The 24,507-nt window shown below is 36.2% G+C and overlaps 1 protein-coding gene across 1 annotated transcript in view; it reads right to left on the bottom strand.

Moving 5' to 3' along the window:
- Nucleotides 1-24,507, bottom strand: part of SCP2 (sterol carrier protein 2) — a 155,273-nt gene that overhangs the window by 70,491 nt on the left and 60,275 nt on the right. The window contains exons 9-11 of the mRNA XM_068539894.1: nucleotides 23,901-24,051; nucleotides 22,656-22,803; nucleotides 7,389-7,496 (exon numbers count right to left, since the gene is read on the bottom strand). Of these exons, the coding sequence (XP_068395995.1) occupies nucleotides 7,389-7,496; nucleotides 22,656-22,803; nucleotides 23,901-24,051 (407 nt within the window). The remainder of the gene's footprint in view (nucleotides 1-7,388; nucleotides 7,497-22,655; nucleotides 22,804-23,900; nucleotides 24,052-24,507) is intronic.

Below are 24,507 nucleotides of genomic sequence, written 5' to 3'. Positions count from 1 at the left end.
CGATAGAAGTCAATAAGTCTTAGCTTGGTTGGGGGGCAGGGTTGGAGAGTTAGAGAGAGGTGATTGAGGGGAGTCAGGGATTTACTGGAAATAGATACAATGGAACTTTCTGGGGTGATGGAAATGTTCTAATGTCTTGTTTTGGCTGGTAGTTACATGGATGTACACAATTGTCTAAACCAATCATCCATTTAAAGATTACAATTCAATGGTTTTTAGTATATTCAGAGATATGTGCAACCATCACCACAATCAATTTCAGAACATATTCATTACCTCAAAAAGAAATTCCATACTCTTTAGCTATCTCTCCCAATCCTAGGCCACTACTAATCTGCTTTCTGTTTCTACAGATTTGCCTACTTTGGACATTTCATATAAATGAATCATGTAATATGAGGTCTTTTGTGACTGCCTTCTTTCACTTAGCAAAATGTTTTCAAGGTCCATCTATGTTGTAGCATGTATCATTACTTCATTTCTTTTATGGCCAAAGAATATACCATTGTATGAATATACCACATATTGTTTATCCATTCATCAGCTGATGACAGACATCTGAGTTGTTTCCACCTTTTGGCTACTATGAATAATGCTGCTATAAACAACTGTTTTTGCTAGAACTGTGCATTTTATTTTATGAAAATTATACCTCAATTTTGAGAAAGAATATGGATATGAAAAATCATATTGTTACAACAAATCATTATTTCTGAGTGTTTTAGTGGATGACAGAACAAAAATATCTCGGAATGGCCAACAAGTCAATTATAATAAAAACATGTTCTTTCAGAGGAGAAAAAAGTTATGCGTCAATAACAACAACTAACATTCATCTCCTGAAGAAAACAGAAGTTTCCTATATGAGAGTGAGGAAGCTGTCTGAAAGGAGAATTTAAATCACTGTCTCAAATGCAAACTGTAACTCTTTAAGGCTTCAATGACCATACCATAGAAATATTTATTATCACCCTGACTTCTGTACATACCATTAGCAACAAAATCAACACTGAAGTATGACCTCATTCTTTTGAGGGATAAAGGAAAAGGGTTAGTCTATTTACCAAAGGCAGAGCATAGTATTAAAATAATGTCTGTGTAGTATTGGGCACAATATTTACATAGTGAAATTGGTGCCTTGAGGCTGTCATACTAGAAGGAAAATTATTTTCTTTACAAATTAACAATGTTCTTTTCCTGAAATGGTTATAAATTATTTTTCATACTGAGATACAAACAAGTGCTTTATTACTAGCAACAGTTAACTGGATCCATTTTGGCTTTCTTTTGTAGGAATGGTGGGAAGAGAATACTAGCAATTACTGTTTTTTTTCTCTGTTTTGGGGACTCACATATTTACTCATTTGATCCACAGCACAACCCTATTAGGTAGATACTATATTTTATTCCTATTTTACAGATAAAATGACTAGGCCGAAAAGAGTGAAGAGGTTAAGATCAAAGCCATGACTTCATTCATATAGAACATATACCTGCAATTGAGGTACACCCTCTATGTATCCCTTTCCAGTCACAGCCACTGCTCCTAACAGTTTAACTGCACTGCTGTTGCTACTTTCTCACTTCTAATTCCTTCCAAATTCCCATGTGCTTCCGTGCAAAACATTTCACTAAAATTGCTCCAAGGTTGCCAATGACTTGATAATAGCCAAATCCAAAGGACACTCTTCACTCTTCATCCATCTAACTTTTCTGGCCTGACCTCTAACTTCTGAAACATTCTCCTCCCTTGGATAACTGACCATTTCTTCTCAACATTCTTAAACGTCTCTTCTCCACCGACACCTCTAATTTTTATACTCCTTAGGGTTTTATATTTGACCTTTGTGCTGGGTGGATTTGCCAACATGGTATTCCACATAATATTTCTCTGATTAAGAAGCTCATTTAACAGCCTAAATAAATGAAATGCAGGAATGGACTCCTGCTTACAGCATGCACTGGGCTTACCATGTATTCTATCACCCTGAAGCAGTTGGTCTGATAGAATAATATAAAAGCCTTTTGAAGACTCAATAATGGTGCCAGCAACACTTTGCAGGGCTGGGGAAATATCCTGCAAAATGTGGAACATGCTCTGAATCAATGATGCTGTTTCTCCATAGCCAGGATGCAAAAAGGATCAAAGGATAGAAAAGGGAGCAGTTCCTCTCACTACTATCCTGAATGATCCACTAGCAACATTTTATTTGCCATTCCTGAAACTTTGGGCTCTGCTGGTTTAGAAGTCTTAGACAAAACAGTGGTTACACTGAACTGGAAGCAGAGACTGCCACCTGGACACTTAGGGTTCTTCATGACACCGAACTAATAGGCAAAGAAGGGGATTTATTGACTGGGGTGACTGACTTGATTATCATGGGAATATTGTGTTGCTACTATATAATGAGGACAAAAAGGATTAGTTTGGAACCCAAAAGTACTATGGGGTGCCTCTTAATACTGTCATGTCTTGTAATAAAAGTTAGTTTACTACAATAACCCAAAGAAGCAGGACTGCTAACAGCACAGACTATTCAGGAATGAAGGTTTAGTTTATTGCACCAGATGAGAAACTAAAAATGAGGTACTTACTAAGGGCAAAAGCAGCATAGAATGGGTAGTGAAAGAAGGAAATTACAAATACCAGCCATCACCACCTACGAGTTGCAGAAATAAGGACTTTAATAGTGACAAGTAGCAGAAAAAGGACTTTAACAATTTAACAGGACTATCTTCCTTGCTTTGACATAAATATATTTGTATATATTAACCAAATTGCTTTTGTTTTCCTGTCTTCCATTATCTATCATCTAACATAAATGTATGTTAACTGAGATTAACTTTTTTTACACTTTCCTTTTTAGGGCAGTTTGAGGTTCATAACAAGATTTAGCAGAAAGTACAGAGATTTCCCATATTCTCCCTGTCCCCACTACGTGCATAGCTTCCCTCACTATCAACATCCTGCCCCAGAGTGGATCATTTGTTACAACTGAAGAACCTACATTGACATATAATTATCACCCAAAGTCCATTGTTTACGTTAGGGTTTGCTCTTGGTGTTGTATACATCTGACAAATGTAAAATGACACCTAGTCACTATTAAAGCATCATAAAGAACAGTTTCACTGCCCTAAAAATCCTTTGTGCTCTACCTAGTCAACCCTCCCTTCTCCAACTGCTGATCTTTTTACTGTCTCCATAGTTTTGCCTTTTCTAGGATATCACATAGTTGGAATCATATAGTACGTAACCTTTTCAGAGTGGCTTTTTCACTTAGCAATATGCATTTAAGGTTCCTCCATGCCTTTTCATCACTTGATAACTAAATTTTGGGGAAGGGCTGAATAGCATTCCATTGTCTGGATGTACCACTGTTTATTTATCCATTCACCTAATGAAGGACATTTTGGTTGCCTCCGAGATTTGGCAATTATGAATAAAGCTGCTATGAACATCCACATGTAGGTTTTTGTGTAAATAAGTTTTCAATTCATTTGAGTAAATGCCAAAGGAGTACAATTGCTGGATCCTATGGTAAGAGGATGTTCCATTTTGTAAGAATCTTCTAGCATTTGGTGTTGTTGCTGTTTTGGATTTTGGAGATTTGAATAGGTATGTAGTAGTATCTCATTGCTGTTTTAATTTGCAATTCCTTAATGACATATGATGTTGAGGATCTTTTCGTATGCTTATTTGCCATTTGTATATCTTCTTTTTTTATATATTTTATTTTATTTATTTATTTTTGGCTGCGTTGGGTCTTTGTTGCTGCGCACGGGCTTTCTCTAGTTGCGGTGAGCGGGGGCTACTCTTCCTTGAGATGCACGGGCTCCTCATTGCAGTGGCTTCCCTCATTGTGGAGCACGGGCTCTAGGCGCGTGGGCCTCAGTAGTTGTGGCTTGCGGGCTCTAGAGCACAGGCTCAGTAGTTGTGGCACACGGGCTTAGTTGCTCCATGGCATGTGGGATCTTCCAGGACCAGGGCTTGAACCCATGTCCCCTGCATTGGCAGGCAGATTCTTAGCCAGTGCACCACCAGGGAAGCCCCTGTATATCTTCTTTAGACAGGTGTCTGTTTGGATCTTTTGCCCATTTTTAAATCAGATTGCTCATTTTCTTATTGTTTACTTTTAAGAGTTCTTTGTATATTTTAGATAATAGTTCTTTAGTAGATGTGTCTTTTGCAAATATTCTCTCCTAGTCTGTGGCTTCCCTTCTCATTCTCTTGAACTTTAGTCTTTTTTAATCCCTCTATTTCTCCATTATTTCCTTCTTTTGTGTTAAATAGGTATTTTCTAATGTACTGTTTTACTTCTTTGTCATTTCTCTTACTATGTATTTTTTAGTTATTTTCTTAGTGGTTGCTCTAGGGATTACAATTCACATTTTAATTTATAGCAATCTAGTTCAAATTAATACTGACTTAATTTCAATAGCATACACAAAAAATTTGCTCCTATATAACTCTCTTCCCTCCTTCCTCCTTTGTATTATTGTCATACAAATTATATCTCTATGCACTGTATAAAGCAACTCAGATTATTGCCCTTTATAGTTGTATTTTAGATCAGATAGGAGGGGGGAAAATGTGACAAACAAAAAAATACACTTATATTGTCTTTTATATTTACCAAGGTAGTTACATTTACCAATGCTCTTTCTTTCTTCATGTGCTATTTCACTGTCTAGTGCTCTTTCATTTCAGTCTGAATGACTCTCTTTAAAATTATTTCTTACAGGGGAGGTCTGTGATAAATTTTCTCAATTTTTGTTATCTAGGAATGTCTTAACTTCTTCATTTTTTAAAGGTAATTTCACTGAATACAGAATTCTTGGTCGGCAGCTTCTTTCATCACACTGCCTTAATGGTTACAGAAGATAAATCACAGGTTAAGTCTTATTGGGGATCCTTTGTACATGATGAATCACTTCTCTCCTGTTGCTTTCAATATTCTCTTTGTCTTTTGCTTCCAATGGTTTGACTATGTGTCTAGGTGTGGGTCTTTTTGAGGTATCCCTACTTGTTAAGTTTTTTGGATATGTATATTCATGTTTTTTCTTCAAGTTTAAGGAGTTTATCAGCCCTCACTTCAAATATTCTTGCTGCCCCTTTTCGTCCTCTCCTCTCCTTCTGGGACTATTAGTATGTATATGTTGCTACACTTTGCTTATGTCCCACAAGTCTCTGAGGCTCTGTTCATTTTTCTTCATTCTTTTTTTTTTTTTTCCTGTTTCGCAGATTGAATAATCTCAATTGACCTATCTTAAAGTTCACCAATTTTTTTCTTCTGCCTGTTCAAATCTGGTATTGAGCCCCTCTAGTAAAGTCTTCATTTCAGTTACTTTTCTTCTCAATGCCAGAATTTATTTGGTTATTTTCTATAATTTCTATCTAGTAATTGATACTCTCTGTTTGGTGAAACATTATTATACTTTCTTTTACTTCTTTACTACATATAAAGAAGTAAAAGAAAGTATACTTTTATACCTTTACTTCTTTGAACATACTTAAATAGCTGATTTAAAGTCTTTGTCTAGCAAATCCAATATTTGGGCTACCTCAGTTTCTATGGACATTTCATTCACCAGCTTCCTCTTTTAAGCTTTTTTTTCCTTTGGTTAATTTGTTGTTTGCTCCAGTTGTTATCGGCATCTCAGGCAGCAATGTTGTTAAACAGTTGTTGCTGATTGTTCTTGACAAATGACTCTGAGGAAAATACTGTTTACACTGGACAAGTTCTCTCTCAGATTACATAAAGACAAGGTTTTTGAGACTGGTTTACCAGGGAACTTCCAGACAGGTCAAATAAGGACAAGTCTCTGAATATGGGGCTTTGAAAGAGCTCCAGCTCCATTTTGACTCCTCCAGTGCTGGGTAAAATGCTAGTTTTCACCATGATTGCAGGCTGTCGGTTTTCAAGGCTACCATGGAGCTGGAGAAAGGACTGTTATCAGAGCAAGTAAAAAATGCCACAAAGCTTGCTGTTCTTACAGAGATAACACTGTTGACTTGTTTTTAATAAATGCTCCCCCAGATCGTTGTAAGCCTTTGGTTAATTTCCAAAGTTCTGAAAAAGTTGATCTTGACAATTTTTGCAAGTGTTCTTGGTAATTTTATAACAGAGTATTTTCAGATGTGGTTATTCTGCCACTCTCAGTAACATCATTCTCGTTCACCTCATTTTAAGATTACTTTTAAAGACATTAAATTATTTAAAGCAATAATAATAGTATATTGTGGGGTTAATAATATATTTAGAAGTATGTGTATGACAATAATAGCACAAAGGATAGGAGGGGGGGTACATGGAAATATGCTGTTGTAAAAATCCCTTACATTATAAGTGAAATCGTATGACATTATTTGAAGGTAGACTACGGTAAATTAAAGATGGATGTTGTAAATCCTAGAGCAAACACTAAAAAACAAAAAAAAAAAAGAGAGAGAAAAAGAAATAATTCAATAGAAGAGAGAAAATAAAATACTAAAAAATACCCATTAATAAAAGATATTATGAAAGACAGAAAAGAACCAAAGAACAGACAGGACAGAAAACAAATAGCAAGGTGGCACATTATACTGCAACTGTATGTGCCTGTCTACCTATCTCTCTCTTATGCTCTATCTATGCATACCCATTTTCTCTACTAGATTATAAACTTACCTAATTTGAGTGATAAACAGAAACAAGCCAAAGTTAATTGCTGTAATAAATACACTATAAATTCTAACTTCTCTATTTTGGAATTTGTGATAATTTATAAAATTTTACTTAATATATAAGACACTATGAAAAAATACAAAACTCACCTGTCTTCATAAAATAAATCTCAGAATTTTAGTGTTAAGTTATTTCAGAAACCACTTTGTACAATTTCATTTTACAATTAAGGAAACTCAAAGTGACTAACTGACTAATTGATAATTAATCAAAAGCGTCACATGGCCAGTCAGCAGTAGAGCCATAGTAAAATTCTTATTTCATATCTTTTAGTCTAGTTCTCTCAAGAGAAAAAAATTTCTATGCAACACCAACCGCATATGCAACTATATATAAATAACGTGCTTATCTCAAATGATTCTTATCTAGCAGATCTAGAAACATCTTGTTAAATTGTACACAAATTTTAAAATAATCAAACTTTTTAAAATGCCTATTGTTGAATTTAGAGTTTCAACTAATTCAAATTCTCATCAATTAATCAAGATTATTGAACTATACTATACTTAACGAAAATCGAAGATACCGTGGCTAAATAATCATTTAAAACACTGGCTACCAAAATCAGAGAATACAATCATTCATTCAAATCAATGACCAAATCATTCACACTTATGCCAAAAATGACTTAAAAATTATAAAATCTGTGTGTATTATTACCTGTAGCTCCAAGTGGGTGTCCCTTTGAAATCAATCCACCACTAGGATTTATGACCCACTTTCCTCCATAAGTATTATCTCCTCTATCAACCAGTTTCCCACCTTGACCTATAGAAGGAAAAATAATATTCATAAATGTTAAAAATAACATCGGAACAAATGATATGTTTGTTTTTTTTAAACTTACAGATAGCCAAGAATTTCTTGGAGCAAACATTTCTTGATGGCTCCAACTAACTTCAAATTGATACAAGCACTTCTAAAAGTGAGGTAATAAATATTGAGTAATAAAGGCTTATATTTTCAGAACAATTCCTGCATGAAACAAAGCTCCTATTAGCTCCTAAGAGCTCTCTGCTTCCAAAATTGCTACAATTATAATCTAGATTCAGAGAACCAGAAGAAAAGCACTGAAATGGATACAATACTGTAAAATAATATTAGGTTTAAAAATTCATAATTTTGCCAAAATGTATTCATTTCCATTTCAACTGTACTATTACATTCTATTGGAGAGGGACAGAAAAAAAAAAAGAGTGCTTTCATGAAATGAAGGAAAATGACTAAAAATACCATTGAGTATAAATGTAAGCTTAAAAGAAAAAAATTACATCACATGCTTGTCAGCTTCAACATTCCTATCAGTTCCCTGGTCATTCTTCCAGGTGGTTAAGAAATAAAAATGCATGTACTGTATAAAATATTCTTCCAGATGATATTTCTGGTAATGAGAGGTGGAATCTCCAAATGATAATGGTGGTGGTGGTGTTATCAGAGGTGGCTAACAGCTTTTACGTACTCACTCTGTGTCAGGCCTTGTTCTCATTATTTTATGTATATTTACATAATTTAATTTAATCCTCAACACTATGAAGTAGGTACTATCATTCCCATTTTACAGATGAGGAAAGAGACACATAGATATTAAGTAACCAGTCTAAGGCCAAAGCAGGGGACCTAGAATACTCAGGCAGCCTGGCTCCATAGACTGTGTTCTTAGCCAACATATTTTATTGCCTTCTAAAACAAGAGCGTTTCTCTACTGGCAAAATGAAACATACTAATCACAGAATTTTAGATGACTTAACACTTTTAATTTGATTTTAAATCCAGGTTGTAGATTAAAAACCATCCATTGAGACATTCTTCTATTTTCTGATGTGTTTCTAACATAGAACCTGATACAAGGTTCTAGTCATAACAAGTAAACTATCTGCTATTACTGCTTTTGTATTGTTAAATATTGTCACTGTATCGAGTAATAGCAGACTGAACACAAACCAACCCCAAGAAGTGAATAATTTACTGCATGATTTTCCATAATACATACAATCCTATGAAGTATCAGAATAATTCCACTGGGGAGTTAACATTCCAGAAGACCTGCTTTATAAGAAATGCTAAAGTAAATTCTCTAGAAAAATTTAGATCAGCAAGAAAGAGGAAAGAACAACAGAAATAATAAATATCTGGGTAAATATAAAGGACTTTTTTCCTCTTAAGGTCTGTAAAATATGTGCAACTATTGAAAACAAAAATTATAACACTGTCTTTGGGGTTTTTTTAATGTACATAGATGTAATACATATGATAATTTAACATAAAGGTGGGTGTAAGGCAGAAGGGAATTGGTTAATGCACGTATATGTTTGCAAGGTTTCTACATTTTATGTGAAGTGGTACAATATTAACGCTAAGGAGACCCCCTACAGCAGTGGTTCTCAGCCCAGAGAAATTTTGTCCCCCAGGGGACATTTGGCAATGTCTGGAAACATTTTTGATTATCACAGCTGTGGGGGTAGGTACTACTGGCATGTAGTGGGTAGAGGGCCAGGAATGCTGTTAAACATCCTACAATGCCCAAGCCTCACAAAAAAGAATGATGTAGCTCAAGTGTCAACAGTATTGAGGTTGAGAAACCCTGCAACCACTAAAACAAAACTAAACTAAACAAAAACTAAGCTAAGAATAAACAGATATGGCCAAAAAGCCAATACATACTAAAATGTCATACTAAAAATATTCAGATACTCCAAAAGGCAGCAGGTGAGACAGAAAACAGAGTAACAAAAAACAAAGGGACAAACAGAGGAAACAGATAATAAAATGGTCAACCTAAATCCTACTATATAAATATGTAATCACATTAAATGTTAATGCTCTTTAAATCACACTGCCCAACAGAAATATAATGCAAATCACATATGTACTTAAAAATTTTCTAGTATATATTTTATTTAATATATATTTTATAATGTTTAACCCAATATATCCAAAATATTTTCATTTCAAAATGTAACCAATATAGGGACTTCCCTGGTGGCACAGTGGTTAAGAATCCACCTGTCAATGCAGGGGACACGGGTTCGATCCCTGGTCCAGGAAGATCCCACATGCTGTGGAGCAACTAAGCCTGTGTGCCACAACTACAGAGCCTGCGCTCTAGAGCCCACACGCCACAACTACTGAAGCCCACGTGCCTAGAGCCTATGCTTTACAACAGGAGAAGCCACCGCAATGAGAAGCCCGCACACTGCAATAAAGAGTAGCCCCCGCTCGCCGCAACTAGAGAAAGCCCACACACAGCAATGAAGACCTAACACAGGCAAAAATAAATAAATTTTTTAAAAAATGTAAGCAATATAAAAAATTATTAATGAAATACTTTATATTCTATTTTTCATATTAAGGCTTCGAAATCTGATGTGTACTTCATACTTATAGCACATCTCAATTTGGACCAGCCACATTTTAAGGATTCAATAACCACATAGAGCTAGTGGCTACTGTATTAGACGACACTCCGTTAAACACTCCATTAAAAGGCAGAAACTGACAAAGTCGATAAAAAACAATACACTACTGCCTACAAGAGACACACCTTAAATAGACAAATAAATAAATAAGTATATAAATAAATAAATAACCCAAATAGGTCGAAAGCAAACGGATAGAAAAAGATATATCATGTAAACAGTAAGCATAAGAAGGCTGGCATGCTATGTTAGTCAGATAAAAGAGACTTCTAGACAAAGACTATAACCAGAGATAAAGCAGAATGTTTCATAATGAAAAAAAACACAACTCATCAGGAAGACATAACAATTATAAATAAGAGGGCCTCAAGATAAATGAAGCAAAAATTGACAGAACTAAAGAAAGAAATAGTTCCACAATTGTAGTAGGAGATTCTAACAGCCCTCTCTCAGCAAGTGATAGAGCAAGTCAAATAAATTAGTAGAGACACAGAAGGTCTTAAAAATTCTATCAATCATCTTGATTTAATTAACATATATAGAACATTACATCTAACAACCGCAGAATCGGCATTATTTTTCAAGTGCATAAGTTCACCAATATATACCATATGCTGAGCCATAAAGTAAATTTCAATTAATTTAAAAGGATCAAAATCAAACAAAGCGTAATCTCTGACTACAGCAAAATTATAATAGAAAGCAATAACAACAAGATACCTAGGAAAGTTCCAAATACCTGGATATTAAACAGCACACTTCTAAATAATTTACAGGTCAAAGACAAAATTAGACATTAAAGGGACATTTTAAATATTTTGAACTAAATGACAATGAATATATCAAAATCTGTGGAATGCAGCTAAAATACTGCTTAGAAGAAAATGTATAGCTTTACATACTTACACTAGAAAAGGAGAAATATCTAAAATAAATGATCTAAGGATCTATCATAAGAAACTTAAAACAAAACAAAACAAAAAAAAGTAAATCCAAAGTAAGTTAAAGTAAGTAAATAATAAAGAGCAGAGATCAGTGAAATGGAGGAGAAAAAAAGACAGTAACAAAGGCAAAAGCTGAATCTTTGTAAAGCTCAACAAAATTGACAAACTTCTAGCTAGACAGATGAAGGAAAAAAAGGAGAAAGAACAAAAACCATCAATATCAGGAATTTTAAAAAAAGGTTATCACCATAGATTCTATAGACATTAAAAGGATAATAAGAGAATACTTCGAACAACTTCAGTGAACAAATTTGGCTACTTAAATGAAATGGACAATTTTCTTGAAAAATATATCTTATCAAAATTAAAAGGTACAGGAAGAAACAAAAATTATAGATCAGACCTTCAAGATGGCGGAGGAGTAAGACGTGGAGATCACCTTCCTCCCCACAAATACATCAGAAATACATCTACATGAGGAACAACTCCTACAGAACACCTACTGAACACCAGCAGAAGACCTCAGACTTCCCAAAAGGCAAGAAACTCCCTGCGTACCTCGGTAGGGCAAAAGAAGAAAAAGAAAAAACAGAGACAAAAGAATAGGGATGGGACCTGCACCTCTGGGAGCCAGCTGTGAAGGAGGAAAAGTTTCCACACACTAGGAAGTCCCTTCACTGGTGGAGACGGGGGGTGGCGGGGGGGAAGCTTCGGAGCCACGGAGGAGAGTGCAGCAGCAGGGGTGCAGAGGGCAAAGCGGAGAGATTCCCGCACAGAGGATTGCTGCCGACCAGCACTCAGCAGCCCGAGAGGCTTGTCTGCTCACCCAACGGGGCTGGTGGGGGCTGAGAGCTGAGGCTCTGGCTTCAGAGTTCAGATCCCAGGGAGAGGACTGGGGATGGCTGCATGAACACAGCCTGAAGGGGGCTAGTGTGTCACAGCTAGCCAGGAGGGAGTCCGGGAAAAAGTCTGGACCTGCGAAAGAGGCGAGAGACCATTGTTTCGGGGTGCACGAGGAGAGGGGATTCAGAGCACCGCCTAAAGGAGCTCCAGAGACAGACGCGAGCCACGGCTATCAGTGAGGACACAAGAGACGAGAATGAAACGCTAAGGCTGCTGCTGCAGCCACCAAGAAGCCTGTGTGCAAGCACAGGTCACTATCCACACCTCCCCTCCCAGGAGCCTGTGCAGCCCGCCACTGCCAGGGTCCCGGGATCCAGGGACAACTTCCCCGGGAGAACACACGGCATGCCTCAGGCTGCTGCAACATCATGCCAGCCTCTGCCGCCGCAGGCTCGCCCCACATTCCATACCCTTCCCTCCCCCATGCCTGAGTGAGCCAGAGCCCCCTGATGGGCTGCTACTTCAACCTCGTCATCGTGTCTGGGCAGGGAACAGACATCCTCAGGCAACCTACATGCAGAGGCGGGGCCAAATCCAAAGCTGAACCCCAGGAGCTGTGTGAACAAAGAAGAGAAAGAGAAATCCCTCCCAGCAGCCTCAGGAGCAGCGGATTAAATCTCCACAATCAACTTGATGTACCCTGCATCTCTGGAATACGTGAATAGACAACGAATCATCCCAAAATTGAGTCGGTGAGCAACGGTAGACTTGGGGTTTGCTTTATGCATTTAATTTGTTTCTGGTTTTATGTTTATCTTAGTTTAGTATTTAGAGTTTATTATCACTGGCAGATTTTTTATTGATTTGGTTGCACTATTCCTTTTTTTTTTTAAATATATATATATATTTCTTTCCTCTTTCTCTTTTTCTGAGGGTGTATGTGTATGCTTCTTTGTGTGATTTTGTCTATATAGCTTTGCTTTTACCATTTGTCCTAGGGTTCTGTCTGTCCGTTTTTTGTGTGTTTTTTTTGCTTATTGTTTTTTTAGTATAGGTTTTAGCGCTTCTTATCATTGGTGGATTTGTTTTTTGGTTTGGTTGCTCTCTTCTTTCTTTCTTTTATTTTTAATACTTTTTAATTTTTTACTTTTTAATAATTTTTTTATTTTATATTTTAATAACTTTATTTTATTTTATTTTTTTCTTTCTTTCTTTCTTTATTCTCACTTTTCTTCTGAGCCGTGTGGCTGACAGGGTCTTGGCGCTCCAGCCAGGTGTCAGGCCTGTGCCTCTGAGGTGGGAGAGCTGAGTTCAGGACATTGGTCCACCAGAGACCTCCTGGCTCCACGTAATATCAAACAGCAAAAGCTCTCCCAGAGATCACCGTCTCAACACTAAGACCCAGCTCCACTCAACGACAAGCAAGCTACAGAGCTGCTACCCTATGGCAAACAACTAGCAAGACAGGAACACAACCCCACTCATCAGCAGAGAGGCTGCCTAAAATCATAATAAGGACACAGACACCCCGAAACACACCACCGGACAGAGTCCTGCCCATCAGAAAGACAAGATCCAGCCGCATCCACCAGAACACAGGCACCAGTCCCCTCCATCAGGAAGCCTACACAACCCACTGAACCAAACTTACCCACTGGGGGCAGACACAAAAACAATGGGGACTACGAACCTGCAGCCTGCAAAAAGGAGACCCCAAACACAGTAAGTTAAGCAAAATGAGAAGACAGAAACACACAGCAGATGAAGGAGCAAGGTAAAAACTTACCAGACCAAACAAATGAAGAGGAAATAGGTAGTCTGTCTACCTGAAAAAGAATGCAGAGTAATGACAGTAAAGATGATTCAAAATCTTGGAAATAGAATGGAGAAAATACAAGAAACGTTTAACAAGAAGCTAGAAGAACTAAAGAGCAAACAAACAATGATGAACAACACAATAAATGAAATTAAAAATTCTCTAGAAGGAATCAATAGCAGAATAACTGAGGCAGAAGAAAAGATAAGTGACCTGGAAGAAAAAAAAGTGGAAATAACTACCACAGAGCAGAATAAAGAAAAAAGAATGAAAAGAATTGAGGACGGTCTCAGAGATCTCTGAGACAACATTAAATGCACAAACATTCGAATTATACGGGTCCCAGAAGAAGAAGAGAAAAAGAAAGGGACTGAGAAAATATTTGAAGAGATTATAGTTGAAAACTTCCCTAATATGGAAAAGGAAATAATCAAGTCCAGGAAACACACAGAGTCCCATACAGGAGAAATACACCAAGACACATATTAATCAAGCTATCAAAAATTAAATACAAAGAAAAAATATTAAAAGCAGCAAGGGAAAACCAACAAATAACATACAAGGAAATCCCCATAAGGTTAATAGCTGATCTTTCAGCAGAAACTCTGCAAGCCAGAAGGAAGTGGCAGGACATATTTAAAGTGATGAAAGGGAAAAACCTACAACCAAGATTACTCTACCCAGCAAGGATCTCATTCAGATTTGACAGAGAAATTAAAAACTTTACAGACAAGCAAAAGCTAAGAAAATTCAGCACCACCAAACCAGCTCTACAACAAATGCCAAAGGAACTTCTCTAGGCAGGAAACACAAGAGAAGGAAAGACCTACAATAACAAGCCCAAAATAATTAAGAAAATGGTAATAGGAACATACGTATCAATAATTACCTTAAATGTAAATGGATTAAATGCTCCAACCAAAAGACACAGACTGGCTGAATGGATACAAAAACAAGAACCATATATATGCTGTCTACAAGAGACCCACTTCAGATCTAGGGACACATACAGACTGAAAGTGAGGGGATGGAAAAAGATATTCCATTCAAATGGAAATCAAAAGAAAGCTGGAGAAGCAATTCCCATATCAGATAAAGTAGACTTTAAAATAAAGACTATTACAACAGACAATGAAGGACACTACATAATGATCAAGGGATCAATCCAAGAAGAAGATATAACAATTGTAAATATTTATGCACCCAACATAGGAGCACCTCAATACATAAGGCAAATGCTAACAGCCATAAAAGGGGAAATCGAAAGTAACACAATCATAGTAGGGGACTTTAACACCCAACTTTCACCAATGGACAGATCATCCAAAACGAAAATAAATAAGGAAACACAAGCTTTAAAAGACACATTAAACAAGATGGACTTAATTGATATTTATAGGACATTTCATCCAAAAACAACAGAACACACTTTCTTCTCAAGTGCTCATGGAACATTCTCCAGGATAGATCATATCTTGGGTAACAAATTAAGCCTTGGTAAATTTAAGAGAACGGAAATCATATCAAGTATCTTTTCCGACCACAATGCTATGAGACTAGATATCAATTACAGGAAAAAATATGTAAAAAATACAAACACTTGGAGGCTACACAATACACTACTAAATAACTAAGAGATCACTGAAGAAATCAAAGAGGAAATAAAAAATACCTAGAAACAAATGACAATGAAAACACGACGACCCAAAACCTATGGGATGCAGCAAAAGCAGCTCTAAGAGGGAAGTTTACAGCAATACAATCCTACCTCAAGAAACAAGAAACATCTCAAATAAATCACCTAACCTTACACCTAAAGCAATTAGAGAAAGAAGAACAAAAAACCTCCAAAGTTAGCAGAAGGAAAGAAATCATAAAGATCAGATCAGAAATAAATGAAAAAGAAATGAAGGAAACGGTAGCAAAGATCAATAAAACTAAAAGCTGGTTCTGTGAAGATAAACAAAATTGATAAGCCATTAGCCAGACTCATCAAGAAAAAAAGGGAGAAGACTCAAATCAATAAAATTAGAAATGAAGAAGGAGAAGTAACAACTGACACTGCAGAAATACAAAGGATCATGAGAGATTACTACAAGCCACTATATGCCTATAAAATGGACAACCACAAAGAAATGGACATATTCTTAGTAAAGCACAACCTTCCAAGACTGAATCAGGAGCAAATAGAAAATAAAAGCAGACCAATCACAAGCACTGAAATTGAGACTGTGATTAAAAATCTTCCAACAAACAAAAGCCCAGGACCAGATGGCTTCACAGGCAAATTCTACTAAACATTTAGAGAAGAGCTAACACCTATACCTCTCAAACTCTTCCGAAATATAGTAGAGGGAGGAACACTCCCAAACTCATTCTACAAGGCCACCATCACCCTGATACCAAAACCAGACAAAGATGTCACAAAGAAAGAAAACTACAGGCCAATATCACTGATGAACATAGATGCAAAAATCCTCAACAAAATACTAGCAAACAGAATCCAACAGCACATTAAAGGGATCATACACCATGATCAAGTTGGGTTTATCCCAGGAATGCAAGGATTCTTCAATACACGCATATCAATCAGTGTGAAAAACCATATTAACAAATTGAACGAAAAACCACATGATCATCTCAAAAGATGCAGAAAAAGGTTTCAACAAAATTCAACACCGATTTATGATTAAAACCCTCCAGAAAGTAGGCATAGAGGGAACTTACCTCAACATAATAAAGGCCATATATGACAAACCCACAGCCAACATCATTCTCAGTGGTGAAAAACTGAAACCATTTCCTCTAAGATCAGGAACAAGACAAGGTTCTGCACTCTCACCACTATTAATCAACATAGTTTTGGAAGTTTTAGCCACAGCAATCAGAGAAGAAAAAGAAATAACAGGAATCCAAATCGGAAAAGAAGAAGTAAAGCTGTCACTGTTTGCAGATGACACGACATAGAGAATCCTAAAGATGTTACCAGAAAACTACTAGAGCTAATCAATGAATTTGGTAAAGTAGCAGGATACAAAATTAATGCACAGAAATCTCTTGCATTCCTATACACTAATGATGAAAAATCTGAAAGAGAAATTAAGGAAACACTCCCATTTACCACTGCAACAAAAAGAATAAAATACCTAGGAATAAACCTACCTAAGGAGACGAAAGACCTGTATACAGAAATCTGTAAGACTGATGAAAGAAATTAAAGATGATACAAACAGATGGAGAGATATATCATGTTCTTGGACTGGAAGAATCAACATTGTGAAAATGACTATATTACCCAAATCAATCTACAGAGTCAATGCAATCCCTATCAAACTACCAATGGCATTTTTCACAGAACTAAAACAAAAAATTTCACAATTTGTATGGAAACACAAAAGACCCTGAATAGCCAAAGCAATCTTGAGAAAGAAAAACGGAGCTGCAGGAATCAGGCTCCTAGACTGCAGACTATACTACAAAGCCACAGTAATCAAGGCAGTATGGTACTGGCACAAAAACAGAAAATATAGAACCATGGAACAGGATAGAAAGCCCAGAGATAAACCCACGCACATATGGCCACCTTATTTTTGATAAAAGAGGCAAGAATATACAATGGAGAAAAGACAGCTTCTTCAATAAGTGGTGCTGGGAAAACTGGACAGCTACATGCAAAAGACTGAAATTTGAACACTCCCTAACACCATACACAAAAATAAACGCAAAATGGATTAAAGACCTAAATGTAAGGCCAGACACTATCAAACTCTTAGAGGAAAACATAGGCAGAACACTCTATGACAAATCACAGCAAGATCCTTTTTGAACCACCTCCTAGAGAAAGGGAAATAAAAACAAAAATAAATGGGACCTCATGAAACTTAAAAGCTTTTGCACAGCAAAGGAAACCATAAACAAGACGAAAAGACAACCCTCAGAATGGGAGAAAATATTTGCAAATGAAGCAACTGACAAAGGATTAATCTCCAAAATATATAAACAGCTCATGCAGCTCAATATCAAAAATACAAACAACCCAATCCAAAAATGGGCAGAAGACCTAAATAGACATTTCTCCAAAGAAGATATACAGATTGCCAACAAACACATGAAAGGACGCTCAACATCACTACTCATTAGAGAAATGCAAATCAAAACTACAATGAGGTATCACCTCACACCAGTAAGAATGGCCATCATCAAAGAATCTACAAACAATAAATGCTGGAGAGGGTGTGGAGAAAAGGGAACCCTCTTGCACTGTTGGTGGGAATGTAAATTGATACAGCCACTGTGGAGAACAGTACGGACATTCCTTAAAAAACTAAAAATAGAACTACCATACGACCCATCAATACCACTACTGGGCATATACCCTAAGAAAACCATAATTCAAAAAGAGTCATGTACCACAATGTTCATTGCAGCTCTATTTACAAAGCCAGGACATGGAAGCAACCTAAGTGTCCATCGACAGATGAATGGATAAAGAAGATGTGGCACATATATACAATGGAATACTAATCAGCCATAAAAAGAAATGAAATTGAGTTATTTGTAGTGAGGTGGATGGACCCAGAGTCTGTCATACAGAATGAAGTAAGTCAGAAGGAGAAAAACAAATACTGTATGTTAACACATATATATGGAATCTAAAAAAAAAAAATGTTCTGAAGAACCTAGGGGCAGGACAGGAATAAAGATGCAGATGTAGACAATGGACTTGAGGACACGGGGAGGGAGATGTGTAAGCTGGGACGAAGTGAGAGAGTGGCATGGACATATATACACTACCAAATGTAAAATAGATAGCTAGTGGGAAGCAGCCACATAGCACAGGGAGATCAGCTCGATGTTTTGTGACCACCTAGAGGGGTGGGATAGGGAGGGTGGGAGGGAGATGCAAGAGGGAGGAGATATGGTGATATACATATATGTATAGCTGAATCACTTTTTTATAAAGCAGAAACTAACACACCACTGTAAAGCAATTATGCTCCAATAAAGATGTTAAAAAATAAGTAAATAAATAAAATTATAAACAGGCCTATATCTATTAAGAAATTTTAATTTATTGAAAACATCTCCCCTAAAGAAAACTTTAATCTACTTGATTATACTGGTAATGAAACAGTCAAGGAAGAACTAACACTAATATTACACAAACTATTTCAGAAAATAGAGAATGAGTGACCACTGCTCAATTTATTTTATGAGACCGGAATAAAACAACTTGGAAAAAAAGAAAACTACAGACAAATATCCTTCTTGAATATATAAACAAATTTCATTAACAAAATGCTAGCAAATTGATTCTAACAATATATTAAAAGGTAGGATTAATCCCAGAAAAATAAGGTTAGTTTAACATTCAAAATTAATGTAATTCACCATGTCAAAAGAATAAAGGACAAAATCCATATGATCATTTTAATAGATGCAGAAGAATTTTTTGAAAATTCAACACCCCTTGATGACAAAACAACAACAACAAAAAACCTCAGCAGGCTAAGAATAGTAGGGAACTTTCTCAACATGATAAATAGTATAAACAAAAAGCCTATAGCTAACATTATACATAATAGTAAAAGATTAAAGTGCATCCCCTGAGATCAGGAACAAGGTAATGATGCGCACTTTCACCTCTTCTATTCAATATGGTACTAGAGCTCACAGTCATTGCAATAAGGTAAGAAAAAATAAAAATAAAAAGATCAGAGGGCTTCCCTGGTGGCGCAGTGGTTGAGAATCTGCCTGCCAATGCAGGGGACATGGGTTCGAGCCCTGGTCTGGGAAGATCCCACATGCCGCGGAGCAACTAGGCCCGTGAGCCACAATTACTGAGCCTGCGCGTCTGGAGCCTGTGCTCCGCAACAAGAGAGGCCGCGATAGTGAGAGGCCCGCGCACCGCGATGAAGAGTGGCCCCCACTTGCCGCAACTAGAGAAAGCCTTCACACAGAAACGAAGACCCAACACAGCCATAAATAAATAAATAAATAAAAATTTAAAAAAAATAGAAGGGAAAATACCAGAATGAATCACATTTATAAAAAAAAAAAAAAAATCAGAAAGGAAGACATAAAACTGTCATTGGCAAATGGCATGATTATTTATATGAAACATCACTCATAATCTGCAAAATAACGACTAGAACAAAGGAATTTAGCAAAGTTACAGTTTCTAAGTTTTTTAAAATCAATTGTATTCTTATATACTATCAGTAAACATTGGAAAATGAAGGTTAAAAAAAAAATTATGCCAAAACCCATAAAATACCAAGGAATAAACCTAACAAAAGACACCTAAGAGCTATACTGAAAACTACAAACATTCTAATAGAAGTTAAAGGAGAGCTAAATAAATGGAAACATATACACATCTAATGGATTGGAAGATTCAACATTGTTAAGATGACAATTCTCTCTAAATCAATCTACAGACTCAATGACATCCCAATGAAACTTCCAGCAAGCTTTTTATTTTGTAGAAATTGACAAACTAATTCTAATATGTACATGGAGATTCAAAGGACCTAAAATAACCAAAATGATTTTTAAAACGAACAAAATTGGAGAACTTATCCTATCTGATATAATATAGTATAGTAGAGTATAGTAGAATAAACACAGTAGCCAAACTAACTTGGTATTGGTGAAAAGGTAGACATGTAGATCATTGGAATAGAACAGAGAATCCAAAAACGGACCCTCACATACATGGGCAATTTTTGACAAAGGTGTCAAGGCAATTCAATGGGGAGAGAAAAGTCTTTCCAATAAATGGTGCTGAATATGTGTATGGGGAAAAAAAAGAGTAATATCAACCTTTACCTTACACCAAATATAAAAATTGACTCAAAATAGATCATATACTTAAATGTAAAATCTAAAACTACAGAACTCCTAGAATAAAAATAGAAGAAAATCTTTACAACCTTGCAGTAGGCAAGTTTCTTGGAATATAAAAAGCCTGAACCATTAAAATAATTGATAAGAAAATATGTAATTGATAATCAAAAAATTTTTAATTTGTCCTTCAAAAGACACTATTAATAAAACAAAAAAGTAAGCCACAGACTGGGAGAAAACATTCACAGCCCACATATATCAGACAAATTACTTGTTTCCACAATATACATTTATATAAATTTTACAACACAATAAAGAAGACAAGTAACCCAATAATCAAAGGGCAAAAGATCTGAACAGACACTTCACAAAAGATATATGAATGACCAATAAGCACAAGAAAAGATGCTCAACATCACTAGTCATGAGGGATATGCAAATTAAAACTAAAATAAAACACCACTATATACTCTTTTGAATGGCTGAAATTTTAAAAACTGACCACATCAAGTGTTGATGAGAATGTGAAACAACTGAAATCTCACACACTGCTAGTAGTAATGGAAAATGGTACAACCACTTTTTTTTTTTTTTAAACATCTTTATTGAAGTATAATTGCCTTACAATGGTGTGTTAGCTTCTGCTTTATAACAAAGTGAATCAGTTATACACATACAGTATGTTCCCATTTCTCTTCCCTCTTGCATCTCCCTCCCTCCCACCCTCCCCATCCCACCCCTCTAGGTGGTCACAAAGCACCGAGGTGATCTCCCTGTGCTATGCGGCTGCTTCCCACTAGCTATCTATTTTACATTTGGTAGTGTATATATGTCCATGACACTCTCTTACCCTGTCACATCTCACCCCACCCCCTCCCCATATCCTCAAGTCCATTCTCTAGTAGGTCTGTGTCTTTATTCCCGTCTTGCCACTAGGTTCTTCATGGCCTTTTTTTTTTTTTTTCCTTAGATTCCGTATATATGTGTTAGCATACGGTATTTGTTTTTCTCTTTCTGACTTACTTCACTCTGTATGACAGACTCTAACTCCATCCACCTCATTACAAATACCTCCATTTCATTTCTTTTTATGGCTGAGTAATATTCCATTGTGTATATGTGCCACATCTTCTTTATCCATTCATCTGTCGATGGACATTTAGGTTGCTTCCATGTCCTGGCTATTGTAAATAGAGCAGCAATGAACATTTTGGTACATGACTCTTTTTGACCTATGGTTTTCTCAGGGTATATGCCCAGTATTGGGATTGCTGGGTCGTATGGTAGTTCTATTTGTAGTTTTTTCAGGAACCTCCATACTGTTCTCCATAGTGGCTGTATCAATTTACATTCCCACCAACAGTGCAAGAGTGTTCCCTTTCCTCCACACCCTCTCCAGCATTTATTGTTTCTAGATTTTTTGATGATGGCCATTCTGACCGGTGTGAGATGATATCTCATTGTAGTTTTGATTTGCATTTCTCTAATGATTAATGATGTTGAGCATTCTTTCATGTGTCTGTAGGCAATCTGTATATCTTCTTTGGAGAAATGTCTATTTAGGTCTTCTGCCCATTTTTGGATTGGGTTGTTGGTTTTTTTGTTATTGAGCTGCATGAGCTGCTTGTAAATCTTGGAGATTAATCCTTTGTCAGTTGCTTCATTTGCAAATATTTTCTCCCATTCTGATTACAACCACTTTAAAAACAAAAAGAAAAAAAAAATCCTCCAGATCCCACCAACTAGTTTTTCCATTTTCCTTTCTGCAGGTCTTTATTCAAACACAGTTTGAAACAGCTGGAATTACTTAACAGTGCATTACAAGTACCCCTGATTTACATAAAACAAATTATTTGTATACTCTGTCATCTCATTTGGTACTGTCCAAGACTACATGTTCTGAAAGTCCAAGATCAAGATAGCTTACATTCACTTTGCACAGTGTGGCAGAGCCAACATGGAGGGAAAGGCAATTAGTGAATTGTTTTGTGTAATGATGAAAGTGAAATGTTCTCAGTGACATGTAGTAAGTTAATCTGCATTTCATCAGAGATATTACCTTCTGGACAGAGTCCCAGTGCCTCATAAGTAAGAAGTTCATTGGTGGAAAAGCAATCATGAAGTTCTATTACATCAACATCACTTGGTCTCAGGCCAGATTTCTCATAGCACTTTCTGGCAGCTTCTTTACTCATATCAAAGCCAACCTAAAACCAAAACCATATATAAATAAATTAAGGGCATCAAAACTGGGACTTTTATATAAGGCTTATAAGAGATTAATACGTATAACCTTAACAGTTGAAAACTGACCATAAATATTGAAATCTCAGTTAATTCTGTATTACACAGAAAGTCCAAATAAAAGAATATCCAGGAGGGAGAATGAACATACACATTACATTTTGTACTATAAAAAGGACGTACAATTCCTCATGCCATATCCCGTGCTAAGTTACAAAAACTCTATCAAACCACAATATTTAGTTGTGGTAGATAGGATGAAGAGATTTATCAAGAGATCATTATGATTCAGATACACTGAAAAATATGGGTGAATTACTATATGAAAATAAACAATCTTCTTTTAGAAGAACATATAGGATTCAAACCATTTTTCCAATATTCATGCTATTAACACCCCTTTGGTCTCAGATAATAACATGCAAACTCACCTCTTTTCCAAGGAATAAAATTGTGATGTGGTGGAAAGTGTACTACAATCAGAAAACCTGAGTATAAGTTTCACCTCTGCCACACCCTAGCTTGTGTGATCTTGGGCAAGTTACAGAAACATTTTAAAATTCAAAGCATTGTTGTAAAATCATTTTGTAAACTCTAACGTAAACCATATGCTTACTTATATATGTGTGTGTACATAACGCACATTTTTATATGTGTATATATGTATGTATCTTCAAATATTCAACTAACTCTAGGTCAGAACTCTCATCTTTTTTACTTCCTCCATTTTGTACTCAATCTTCAATCAGTGATTTTTAAAGTGCAAAAAAGTTCCTGAAAATATCTTTGTTTTTCCCTTAACTCTGTAAGACTGGAGTTCTGGGCATATCTAGTCAACTCAAAATTTTTTAAAATAGCACACTAGTTAGTTAAAAGTGCATGCATATGTTCTTATCAGTTATTTTCCCTTAACAGATTCTTAAGGATGGGTTATAATATTAAATTTTCTAGACCAATTTTTTTCAAGTAAATAACGTTCAGAGCTGATGACATGATGTCACCTTGAAATTTTGAAAAAGAAATCCCTTGACTGATTAATAAAACAGAATCTCAGACACACCATTTTAATAATACTTTTTTCTTCAAACGAGCTTGGCATATCAGTCACCATCTCTTGAGCCAAAATTTCCACAGCTTTGGATTTCAGGCCGTGCTTCTGTACAAATGCTTCACTAGCCAAAATTGCCGCTGCAGCACCATCTGAAGTGGGACTAAGAGGAGGTGAAAATAGTTATTTACACCTGGTTCACCTCGATCCTAGAATTTCGGTCTAGGAGTTCTTTCAGTGTGGAAAGGCAGGGTATGCTTGCTGGTCATTGGACTGTCTTTGTAATATCTGCAGTTAAAAATTATACATGCTTCGCACCTGAAGACTGAACTTCTATCAAGAATTTAAATGCTATCAGTCACTGCTTGATCTCTAAGGGTCTCTCCCAAAAAGTTCTTATTGCAAAGAATCCCAGATTTGCCTCTGCAGATACATAAGGTATTTTCTGGTGACTTCTGAGGAGTCCACAAGGTTATTCCTGAGCTAATAAAGATTCTACTATAGGCCTAACTAGCTCCAACTTTGCTATCTCCCAAATAATCGGTCTTGGAATCCTTTTGGAAACTGGGAAAGGATGGAATAGGAGATACCAGAAAGCCCATGGTTTGGTTAGACTCTT

The sequence above is a fragment of the Eschrichtius robustus genome, chromosome 3, assembly GCF_028021215.1.
Source record: "Eschrichtius robustus isolate mEscRob2 chromosome 3, mEscRob2.pri, whole genome shotgun sequence".
Taxonomy (NCBI): Eukaryota; Metazoa; Chordata; class Mammalia; order Artiodactyla; family Eschrichtiidae; genus Eschrichtius; species Eschrichtius robustus.
Note: the sequence above shows the minus strand (reverse complement) of the source record. Positions and strands in the feature narration are given on the sequence as shown.